Source organism: Labrus mixtus, chromosome 7, assembly GCF_963584025.1.
Source record: "Labrus mixtus chromosome 7, fLabMix1.1, whole genome shotgun sequence".
In the NCBI taxonomy this organism is placed as follows: Eukaryota; Metazoa; Chordata; class Actinopteri; order Labriformes; family Labridae; genus Labrus; species Labrus mixtus.
This window is the reverse complement of record NC_083618.1, coordinates 12,675,459-12,687,775: the sequence shown is the minus strand read 5'-3', so window position 1 is coordinate 12,687,775 and position 12,317 is coordinate 12,675,459. Positions and strand designations below refer to the sequence as shown.

At 37.5% G+C, this 12,317-nt stretch overlaps 1 protein-coding gene across 2 annotated transcripts; it reads right to left on the bottom strand.

The window, feature by feature from the left end:
- Positions 1–26: 26 nt before the first annotated feature.
- On the bottom strand, positions 27–6,359 carry si:ch211-161c3.5 (uncharacterized protein C3orf18). 2 transcript variants are annotated; one of them, XM_061043040.1, is made up of 6 exons: positions 5,967–6,359; positions 4,075–4,505; positions 3,825–3,850; positions 2,200–2,329; positions 1,677–1,710; positions 570–674 (listed from the first exon to the last, which is right to left on the bottom strand). In XM_061043040.1, the coding sequence occupies exons 2-5, from the start codon at positions 4,333–4,335 to the stop codon at positions 1,705–1,707; spliced, it is 423 nt and encodes a 140-aa protein (XP_060899023.1). In that variant the 5' UTR covers positions 4,336–4,505; positions 5,967–6,359; the 3' UTR covers positions 570–674; positions 1,677–1,704. The 2 variants fall into 2 exon arrangements, with proteins under 2 accessions (XP_060899022.1, XP_060899023.1); XM_061043039.1 differs by lacking the exon at positions 1,677–1,710 and having other exon boundaries at positions 27–674; positions 5,967–6,353.
- Between the last annotated feature and the right edge of the window lie 5,958 nt (positions 6,360–12,317).

The window sequence follows — 12,317 nt, the reverse complement described above, 5'->3', positions numbered from 1 at the left end:
ACACACACACAACAAAACTGTTCAAGTCAGTTTAAATAATTTAATGTATACAGACAAACACAATCCTTCATTACTCAAAAAGAACAAACTGTGAAACAAAATAGAGAGGAAGAGTTAAGGATGGTAACATCTCCAGGATTCAAGCTTGTCAGAGACACGAGACCACACAATCAGTATAAGACAAAAGTATACTTCTCTCTTAACAAATATGGAAGATACTGAAGCTCAGAAGAACTTCACTGACAAGCTACCAAACATTTCAACAGCAATAACACAACATGATTCATAAAGGTGCATCACAATGCATTTGTGTGCCTTATGATAACAGTGCAAGATCAAATGTGATGCCTCCCTTTTTTTTCTCCGCTCATCATACATGCACGAGTTTTGTTTTTTATTAATCATTTGAACTCCACTTCCATGTGGCGTTCTGTGTCGCAGAAATGAAGCGTACACAACAGCTCTGGTTGCTCCAAAAGAACAGTCCTATTTTTCCCTTTTTATTTTCCTTCCTGAGCAACAAGTCTGTATATGTCCAAGGGGCCGGTGGGGTGGGCCCTTGCGAGCTGAAATCAACTAATAAAAGAGAGCTGTTAAGCGTTGAGAGCTTTGGCTACATCTGTGAAGACCAGACGACTGGGCCTCTGCGTGGTCCCCTGGGAGGTTGTGAGTGTCTGCAGAGGAGATGGGCAGTAGGACAGAGAAGACATAAAAACTGTTAGTGACTGCAAGATAATGTGGTTACTTGAGCCTTGTGCTGTGAGAAGCTGTGGAAACAGCTGGTTGTGCCCACAGAAACAAACTGTTATGTTCATTTTAGGACCATCAAAACAGCTAAACAGACGTAATATTTTAGGATAGAAACTGTGATGGATTACAGGAACCAGAGAAAATGTATCCACCAGAGGCCACGTGTGTACATCAAGAAAAAGGATGCAAACTGTTAAGGTACAAATAAAGTCAAAATAGGATGATAATAAAAAGTTGATGCTGATTGACACGTTGGTCTAGAATGGGGTCCACCTCTTAGCATTTATATGAGCTTTTCTTTGCACTCATGTACTTCATAAAGGAGCAGTGTTTGTTCTATTACCATAGTGTAGTGCAGTGTACACATGAAAGCTACAGAACAAGACTATAAAGAGGGCTATGACTGAAGTGCATGAATTGTATTTGGTTATCTTTCCTATTCATAACTGGCACTCCTTCAGAAGTCTTTATACTATGTTTGTTAGCTTTTTGCAACTAGATATAAAGCAAAATTCCTTGAATGTCAAAAAACCTACTTGGCAATAAACCTTCTTCTGATAATAATATCCAGAGTCTTCCATCTTTGCTGGTGTATTTTGTAATTGTTGATTGGATGTGATGATTAAAACATGAAAGCAGAGGTGTTGTTTTGCATACGTCTGGTGCACATGTGGCCCCTGGGACATTTGACATGAAATTATTCGGTAAAGGGAGAAAAAGGGGAAAAAGATGAAAGATTATTTAAATGTATGTTCGGTGGTGTTTTTGCTATGTGATCTAATTTCGTAAAGATTAGTTATTGTAAATGAACCTCAAGATAATTTGAGGTTGAGATTCTGAAATAATCTGAGTATGAGGATGGTGGGGGGGGGGGGAAGAGGCTGAGAGAACCATGGTGGTAGAAAGAACCACAGGTGATACTTTACCATGCTCGTCTTCACCACTATGCCATTGTCAAAACTTCAAAGAAATAAAAGAATAAAGAAACATCACGATGGTTACAGCTTAATAGCCAAAATTTAAAAAAAAGTGATGGACAGAAAGCAACAGTCGCTTAAAAAACAGCAAAGATTTCTGTAAATGAGGCAAAAATAGATCCTTTACCATCATAACGACAAACCGTCGATACAATACAGACACAATGAGAACTACTTCACACACCGCAAATGCATCCAACAGATTATAAACAAAATGTGATATTCTACTTTTTGCTTTGTGAAATATGTCTAAGTCACTAAAAGAGACTTTTCCTTGATTCCGATTTGGAATATTGAGGATTATCAAATAAGGTCATCATGGAATTTGTGATCAGAAATCCATTCACCTTTTGGTCTGAATGGGAGAATTTTCATTCAAGATAATAATGTCCAAAGACAAACATTGATTTATGTTAGGAATTTAAAAAAAAAAACTTAAATTGCACTTTCTACCAAACACTTTTGAGCCTACCTTGGCATTGGGACCCGTGAGGCTGCCTTCCCGGCTGTGGTCCAGTAGTTCCTGTTCCAGCAGGTCATCCTGTTCTTCAGCCGGGTCAAAGTTGTACATGGGCATGAGCTGGTGCCTTAGCTTCTCCAGCCTGCACATACAGAGGTCAAAGGTGAAGACACGGCATGAAGAACGAAGTATGGCTGATTTAATTTAAGGGGTTACCCAGTTGGTTAAAAAAAGGAGGACCTTTGCTCATGTAGCAACCCTAATTAAAAAATTTTTTTTAAAAGGCTATATTTTAGGCTAATCATGTTAATACCAAAGGGGATAGTTTGGGCTAGCCCAAAACCCAGTGAACACTAGCCATGATTTCATATTTGAAATTTGAGTGAACATGTTGAAACCAGTGTTTAGGTATGTGTTGTGCTTCACTGTAACCTTCACTTGAAATAGTTTTGCATTTTAGTTTATAAGGTTGTGTCGTCAGCAAGAGAAATAAAATTGTCTCTACCTTTTTTTTAAACTTCAAATGAAGATAGTTTCCCAGACTATTGAGTCTATAACAGAACTCTCATAGGACTGGTTTCTGTGTGTGTGTGGTGGGATAAACTATGGCCTAAGGGGGGTATAAAATAGCCTAGCCTGTTTTATACCCCAGTGTATAAACTGGACTACCCAAGAATGTACTTGGGGGTAAAAAAAGGCTAGCCCACTTTAACCCTGGGTATAGTTTAGGGGGTAGTTTTTTATATTTTGGGCTGTTACACTGGCCTTGACAAACCCTCAGCCTTCTAAACTGTCTCCAATGTTCTTAATGACTCCAGTGTTACCAAAACGTCTTTGATTAAATTTTAATGGATTTTTGTTTAGTTTTTGATGCAACACTTATAATGCGAACCCAATATAAACTAAAATAATATGCAGCCCCATAAACTAAACAGCAAGTTCCCCTAATGTTTACACAGTAGATGTTTTATAAACGATCTCTAAGGTTGACATGTCGTTTGGTAATCATTAACAAAAACTTTACAAAAGGTTAGGGTTAGGGCTACCTTCACGAGCGTCACGTCCACACTACAAATGCTATGAGCATGAGGATGACGAGCAGAAGAGTAGCGTGCATTGACAGTATTACAGGTAACATTAAGAGCTACACAAAGAAGACAGATGTGTTTGAGTCTCAGACAGATTCAGACCGGTAGTCTGTTGTTTACTAAACAAACAACTATTGGGATGGTAAATGTAACTATCAGGGGTGTTGATGTTGTTATTGAGCTGGCCAGCTTGTGTACTGCTGACACAGCATTGGTTGTTTTTATTTTTTATTTTTTTTTTATGTAACAGTGTTTAGCAGTTTTGGTGGACAGTGGAAGAAGCTCCAAAAGTCCCAGTGATGTACAAAAACTGACAATTTCTCTGTTACAACTTTTACTATGCTAATGCTAACTCCCACAATCTGTACATACACATCTGTGTTTCGAAAGACAAAAAAAATATGTAACACATTTATGTCGTGGACATCTTTAATACTGTATTTTTTAAATAAATTTAGCAAATAATCAAATTACTGGAACCAATGGCATGTAGTAAACTTGGGCTCTAAGACTTGTTGCATAGCCAGCAGATACATTTTTCTAACTTACCGCTTCCGTTTCCGAATATACAGCATCTAGGATAGAGGGGGAAAAGAGATATAATGAGACACAGTAATGGTGCTTAGAAAGAACTTTTCCAAAGAATGGGCGTAACTTTGCATTAGGCTGAGCTAACAACACATGTGTTAATCATGATATAGATTATGCACTACATCTAGAAGATCCAGTCGTTTCAGAGAAAATTAATTTCCTCTGCATCAAATGCAATTTTAGAAACAATATCTAAACAATTGCTTACGATTGCCACTGCCAAGCCGATAACAGTGATGATACCAAAGGGGACGAGCACAATTCCCATTCCCGAGCCCTCGATCACTGCCTCTGGAAACGAGGTGGCGTTGAAGCTGGTCTCGTTTGTTGTTATGGTAACAGTCATTGATGTTGTTCTGGAGGTGATATTTTCTCTGGCGCTCACACTCGTCAGGAAGGAGGGGACTGTGGTAGCCGTGGAAGTTGTGGAAAGAAAACTTAGAGTGGTCTTAGCAGCAGTTACAGCCATGGTTAGGTGTAACTGTCTTAACTGAAGGATGTGTTTTCAATCTGTGTGTGGATGTTGCTGTCGTCTCTCAGCCTCTAGTGCGTCTCATGGTCGACGCAGCTGTCGGCCCTCGGCTTTGAGGTCTGCTGCGGCATCGATGAAGCTTTGCCCAGAAAATCAGGAGAATAAAACTGAAACAAAAAAGGCATATAGTAGATGTTTAATGGAGGATTACTTCACTTATTTTTAATCTTATGTGTTCAAATAATAGATTTGAGCTTTATTTATATATACAAGTGCTTGAAGTTGTGCATAAATCTAAGAGAAAAAAACTAAACTCATCAGAAGCATTCAAACACTCATAGTTTCACTGAAAGGGAATTTCACAAAGGGTGTTTTTTTTTAAAAATAATATACATTTTAGGGAGTAGGACTCCACAATCAATTACATTTTCATTGTTATCGCTATATGAGCATTCGCAACAGACAATCGCAAAAGACTAAATTCATCACAATATAGAAAAATAATAATTTATGTACACAAGCAATGCTTTCTCCCTCAGAATGCCTACATTTGACCAACTAGATGGCAGCCTGGATGTATAGTAGCCATGCTTACAAGCAAACTATCAGCCAACCTCAGATTTAATGTTGCTAATTTAATGGTGATTTTGGAATCAACTGGGACATTTATCGCATATACAGTAGCATGTTTTTATCAGGCATGCACATAAGAGTATAAATAAAGGTTTGTGCATCTTTAAGCTAAAACTAAAATGCAAAATATCATTGCGATGTTTGCCTGTGTGCTGATAATGCATTTAAATGTTTCTCTGAAAAATATGAAAACTTATTTATAAAAATTTCGGCACAGCCTGCCCTCGATTTTATTCAAAACTTGGCGGGTGTGCCAAGCAAGGTTGCGGTTGATGTTTGGGGCAGGATGTGGGTAGAAAAGGCACAGGAGGAAAGTGGCATAACAAACTTGATAAAATACTGAGGAATAGTAACCGCTTAAACTGTAACATGCACAGTGAGGAAATGTGTTGGCAGCGTGTTCATATGTCAAAATCTACAAACACACTCACTTACATACTACCTTACACACACACACACACACACACACACACACACACACACACTGTTTCCATAAATATCCACTGCATCCAGTGCTTAGTGCATGTACCTCCCACCCACTCACATTCCATGAGAATGAAGAGCAACATTTTACATGAGGAGCTTTAAAACCATGAATGTGCTTTTTTATTTTAAAACTCTTATACATGGTGGCACAGGAAGCTAGTGAAAATAGTCACATGAGCCATTCCTCTCTCCTTAGTGCATCTTGTGTGCTTGTGTTCCTAATGAGGAACATGTGCAGCTGAGGCATACAACCAATGAGAAGAAAGGCTGGATTTAGCCATTGCTGTTGTCTGCTTAACAAATCCGTGCACTGCAACGAGACAAAGCCTGCAACGTTCACTCTGCATTTGTGTATTTATCATGTTATGGCCATATTAGTGTGCGTTACTGAGACACAAGATGTTATTTTTAGTCAAGATGTTCTGTCTCAGCTGTCCTGTACAAACAGCTGATCCATAATCCTGCCAACGTGACCAGTGTGTCCTTTCAGATTAGAGATGCATACGTACCTCAACATACAACATGCATGACTTCAGATGTGAGCTGCTGCAGGCAGGCCGTGGCTAGCTAAAGAAAGGAAAATATCATTGGAAGAGGCAGCATTTCCTCCAGCGGCTGCTCCTCCTCCTCCTCCTCTTCTTCTGTTCCCCCCTTTAGCAATATAGAGCTCAGGCTGTTTACATTGAAGAAACAGCCATTTTCTCTGAAGATAACCTCCACATACCAAAGTAACCCTATCCCGGCAGCCCCAGAGAGATCCCTATGCCGGTCTCCGGTTGCCTCCTAGCATGTACCGCCCCCGTCTTGCCCTTTCTTATATTTCACACAAACAGAGGCTGCTCAAGGGATGCTGCAAACAAGAAATCCGTGCAGCTAAGTCCCGCCCCCTCCACGCTGACGATTGGTCGAGTGGTTTAAAGATGACGCACGCGGTTGGTTCCCTGAGCTGTCTGTCCGGCTTTGCAGGGATGGGATTTAAAGGCTCTGTTCACCAGATGCTGTCAGACCATGTGAATGACTGCATCCGGGTGGTAAGTCTGTGGATGTTAACCCTGTGCTGTCTTTTCTCAAAGCTATACATTTGTTCTATGGGGAGGGGGGAATGGCTGACAAACCATTCTTTTTCAATTGAATGCAAAGACTTTGAGCAGTTATCCACAGGTCACACATCTCCATAATTTTACAACCAAAAATGTGTTGGAAACTATTGATATCCGCAGTGTGTAACACCCTTTATAACAGCTGCAGAGTTTCCACAAGGTCTACAAATCATTTTCAACAAATTCTTCTTCATGGCCACAAATGCTCAGTATATATTTTATATTAACGTTGTGATTTTTTAAAATTCATTTAATTTCAATTAATATTAATGTAAAGTAAGCGGACATTTTATAAATAAAATACCTATAGGCCTATGTTAATAAATGCAATCCTTATTACTGAGAAGACATTAACAACATGGTTAGGATCATATGTTTTCCTAATTATTTTTTTTACTTATTACAGAATGGTAAACAGGTTAAATAGTTTTGAGGAAACACTTTGCAACATAGGGCTTGAACTTTTAAAGTAAATGGATCATTTTCAATGCAAAGCTGAAAACATTTCAACAAGATCAAATGGATTTCCAATAATTGCTTATGAAAGCATTACAAGCTTATCTATTAAGTTTTCTTGTCATTGTTTATCAAGCATCTACAGCAGCTGCTTGACCTCATGTGATAATCTATGATTAATGATCTAATCAGGCCTAATAACACTCTTACCAGAAAAAACAAACAAACATGAATATTCAATATATGTCTATATGACAACCTTCTATTAACAGTAAAAACATGTGTGAAACTTATTTTCAGATTGGTCATAGCCTTTTTATTTAGTCCTAGGCCTACAAGAAGCTGTTTTAGTGAAATATCCATTTACACAGTTAAAACAACACATATTCAACATAATATCATGTGTTTGCCTTTAAGTGGAGTAAGAGTTGAGTGTAAGAATATCTATTTTAGTTTAAGAACAAAATATAATGGGAACGTATTTTAAAGAGGATTTTTATGTGTATAGAAACATTTAGGTATATACTATATGTGGTGTAGGTTATTTAAAATCAGCATTTGTTGTTGCTACAACACAGTCAGTATTTATCACTAAATATTAAAAGGGAAAATTAATTCTAATACATCTTTCAAAGCACATGCCCAACAGCTGCATTTTATTTAATGTTAGGTCTTTGACTTGTTGTTTTTTTTTGCAATGCTATAAAAGGGAGGATAGAAGGATAAAAAAGATGGCAGATAATATTGTTCATCGTTACAGATCAAATCAAGGCCATAAGTATTGTTATGTTAAGTAGTCCTGTGTTCAACCAACTTGATTTGATTGAATTTAAATATATACTGTATATTAGAAAAAAAGTGAAATGAACAGATTATCGTCCTTAAATAATTAGACTAAAATCAGACTTGACAAATAATTAAATCTAAAGTCAAATCACAGTGACAGAAGGTACCTTTGTGACTTTTCTCATGATCACCCTGATGCCAACAAACTATGAATTATTAATTAGGATTTCCTGATTCTGATTATTTGGATTGACTTAAAAAAACGTTTTTCATTCATTTTTACCTTAGCTGCAAATTAAAGGAAACAAGAGATATGAATAAAAACAAGGGACAACATATGAATTTACGAACCTTTACCAACTTTAACTCCTGTGTGTGTGTGTGTGTGTGTGTGTGTGTGTGTGTGTGTGTGTGTGTGTGTGTGTGTGTGTGTGTGTGTGTGTGTGTGTGTGCGCGCGCGCGCGTGTGCGTGTGCGTGTTATACTGTTATACAAATCACAAAAGTGACACACTGACACCTAGTGATGAAGGAGTGAACTGCAGTAGAATACCGCAGTATTAGATAATGTTTTTTTTTTAATGCATCTAAGTTGAGCACTTCCTAAAGCCTAAATCTATATAGATTTTCAATTAACATTAGACTCATTTAGTTCCAAAAGGCTGCTTTAAGTTTGGGACAAATTAATCTTAACCTTATCAGAACAATTGTACTAAATCAAGTTTATCTACTTCAAGCATGTTAGTTAATGTTAATGGAAAACTTTGGTTGATTTGGATGGCTGGACTATCATTTATTTAGCTCTTTAATTACTGACTTAGTTCGGGTTAAACTTTAGGCTGATAAAGCTTCTTCTTCCATCCTCAACTCCAGTCACAGTTCAGAACCATTAAATCGGTTTAAAAAAACAACCTGCAAGGCATTGTTTAAAGCAGGGGTTCCCAAAGTTTCAGCTCGCAACCCCCAAAATAAATTGCCAGAGACTGTGACCCCCACTGTCCCTGGAGGAGGTTAAAGCATTTAACTTTGCGCACAGCCACGCACACACACCAGTAGGCCTATTCAGACATTGGCAATACAAAACAATACAACAGCCTAAAAAACATAATTTGTTTATTTGGATTATTTTATTCATAACTTTTTCTTAACAATAAAAAAGACACACACTAGACACGAATACCCAGCAATATTACACTAAATGACAGAAAGAAAGAAAGAAAGAAAGAAAGAAAGAAAGAAAGAGAGAAAGAGAGAAAGAAAGACAAGGGGCACGTATCTGAGGTCCCAAAATTACTTTAGAGCTGCCAGCAGACAGCAAAAAGAATTTAAATTGGGACTGAAAAACAAAGAAATAAACACACAAAAGAAGGCAAAACAAAAAACAAGCACACATGGGCGGGGATCAGTCAGAATCAACAGTGAGTTTGCACAGAATATAGACAGAACGTGGGAGCAAAGATCATAATTCATTAAGTCTTATCAAACAATGGCAGAAGGGGTTTCCACCTCTTAATGAAATAACTAAGTTACATTTCTTAAAATGGATCTGCTCCATTTAAGCAATAAGAAGCATTTCATTGAGCCACCTTTTGAAACATGGGGGTTTTATAGACTATCAATTTTTTAGCTGCTGCCATGCCTTCACTGAGAGCCTGTTTTTGGTGGGAGGGAAGGGTCCTTGTCCTGTCAGAGCAGCCAAATATTGCCAAATTAAAGTCTGTTTTAATGTTTGTTTCATATCGTTTGGGAAACCAATTAAATATGTCACAGCAGAATGTACTCAGTTCTGGACAACAGCAGAACAATGATGAACCTTCTGCAGTATCAGAACTGATTCAGATATTTTACTTAGTTTAGTTATAGAATAACGAAGTCTATAACTTTGAATTTGATTAATCTATTTCCAGAGTTGATATAACACCTCTTAATACTGGACAAGACCTCCTCCCACATCTGACACTTGTTCAGCCCAGGCCTCCTTTAGATGACTGGCATTCACTGGTATCGTAAAAAAACAGATTCAAAGCGGGAGACCAGGCCTATATTATAAAAAATGTGACTCTGGTTTGGTTGCAAATTCTGGAATGGATTCCCTCACAAAATGCCTGACTTGAAGTAGAAATGTAATTGAAGGAAGTGAAATTTAGTCTGAAGCTAAAGAAATGAGGGAAATTTATTATCAGAGATCTCCAATACAGAACCGTCCCCTCTCCCTCCCGTCCAGAAACACTCTATCCATCAGCCCTGCTTTGAACATATGATTGTATGCTGTAGGAGTTTGTACTGAAAATTCAGCAGACCAAACAACATTTCAATTTGACTCAAAATCTTCAGGGAATTTCTGAGAATTACGTTATGACAGAGTAATTCATGGAAAAGATGTGATGTAGAAAAGAGGAGCACTGGATGAGAGGTTCCTGAAACTGACACTTCATCCCAATAGTGCTCAAATAAAGGGAGGCTGAAGCCGTCACTGTTACATCCTTCTGCAGGTGGGGTTTAGAAATCTGTAGCTGTCCCGACTAACGAGAGAATAACTGAATCCAGTTGTTCAAAGAAAGACAATGGTAACAAAACAGGAAGTCTTTGGAAAAGGAACAAGAACCCTGGAAGTGCAACAAACTTATCGCATTGATGTTGGGATTTCTGGAAAGCCAAGATAGGTTATATGAGTGGTAACTAGTTTAAATGGCAGAGATTTAAAGAAATCAGGGCTCATATCCTCCAAAGGCATGAATTCATTTTCGTCCCAGTTGATTATATCCTGACAATTTACTAAATGATTTAATGTAGTTTAGAAGGTTGGGAAGCGATATAACTGGATCAGATAAACAGATCAATAACTCATCAGTTTATAAATTTACAAGGCTTTCAACATTACCAAATTGTATACCTGAGTGACTCTGGATTTCTAGTACATGGGGTTCTTAAGCTAGCCCAGAGGAGGAGGGGGTTGTCACGCCAGTTTTACTTTTGTTTAGAAGGAATATTTTCTAATTAATGAGAACGGGATCAGATACAGTTTGCAAAAGTGGGTAGTAATTCAGAAGGTATTAAAAATAAATCCTATAGGCCTTATGGACAAGAAGAATCTTTGTAAGTAGGATAGTCGCAAGATATCAACCATATTCCTTGCTTTAATTAAAGGGGACATATTATGAAAAATGCACTTTTACAGTGTTTTTGTTATATTTGGGTAACCTGAGTGTCTACTGACCCACAAAATGTGAAATAAACCCATCCAGTCCTTTGTTTGGGGTCTGCATAAGTCTTACAACACAGAGAAAAATGCTCCGTTTCAAATGTGCTCTCCTTGTGACATCAGGAGTTTCTTTTTATTCTCGCCAGTGAAGAATGATGTCTACCAGGGAAACTCAGGGGGCTCATTGCATTTAAAGAGACACACACACCAAAACGGAGCGTTCTGAGAGAGTTGTTTTATACAGGGTCACAAACCTCCTCTGGTGCTTGATTGATGTTATATTTTGACCAAAGCACAGCTCAGATGTTTCATTTAGACCAGTGGTTCTCAACTGGTCTAGCCTCAGGACCCATCAACAGCTCCTTAATAGGAAAGCACGACCCAAATTTCTGACATTTTTCAACCAATGAGATTTGTTTTATGAAAAATTGTGCAATTTGGACTTCAGACTGTCCAAACAAAACAAAAACATGAAACAAAACAAAACGTGTTTTAAAAGTGATTTTTAGACTTTCTGACTTTTTTTTTTTCAAGGCCCACTGTCGCAACCCCCTGAAACGACTCCACTTCTGGCTGAATACAAGTAATTTCCATGTTTAGACTGTAGCACTGAGTGGACCTAAAATATGAATGAATAGACACACAGGTGTGTGCATCTTTGTGTGATAAGAGCAGCAGACACCTACATTGTTGATGTCATATGCAAACTTTCATTTTTGGGGATTGGAAGTCTCAGTTCATGACTATGGTAAAAAAAAAACAAAAAAAACACATTAATAATGTAAAATATCAATTTTTAAATCATTTTTCAAGGCATCTCGTGACCCCCTCTGGGTGTATCACGTTCCCCTGGGAAGCTCCATTAAAGAAAACTAACTAAATAACTAAATATGAAAAACATTTTCATTAACTAAAATTAAATAAAAACATTAGGTTTTACCAAAAAACTATGCTACTTATAAAGTGCTTTTTTAATGTTAGTTTTGACAAGTGCTTTAAAAGTAGCCTACACATCATTATTATTATTATTATTATTAAGGGTAGAAATGGCAACTATTCACTTATTGAATTTTGAATCTTTTTAGATAGGATCATCACAGATAGAGTAGGAAATTGATGTTGATTTGAGAACACTTTTGCATAAAAAAAACGTGAGGCTCTTTTACACCTACAGACTGTGACAACAAATTCTTAAACGAAAATTAATTTCCAGCCTAACTATTTAACAAATAGGCTAGCCTAAAGGTAAGTTTTTCCATGGCATGTAGGACCAGTTTGTTTACATTTCTTGGGATATAATCTATGTTTAGCTTTGAAA

What these genes read in the sequence shown, in the direction of transcription:
- si:ch211-161c3.5 (XM_061043039.1), bottom strand. Translation starts at nt 4,335, where the DNA reads ATGGCTGTAACTGCTGCTAAGACCACTCTAAGTTTTCTTTCCACAACT. An exon ending in TATATTCGGAAACGGAAGCG is followed by an intron (nt 2,330 to 3,824) that starts GTAAGTTAGAAA and finishes CTGTATGTGCAG; the next exon opens with GCTGGAGAAGCTAAGGCACC. An exon ending in TCACGGGTCCCAATGCCAAG is followed by an intron (nt 675 to 2,199) that starts GTAGGCTCAAAA and finishes TCTCCTCTGCAG; the next exon opens with ACACTCACAACCTCCCAGGG.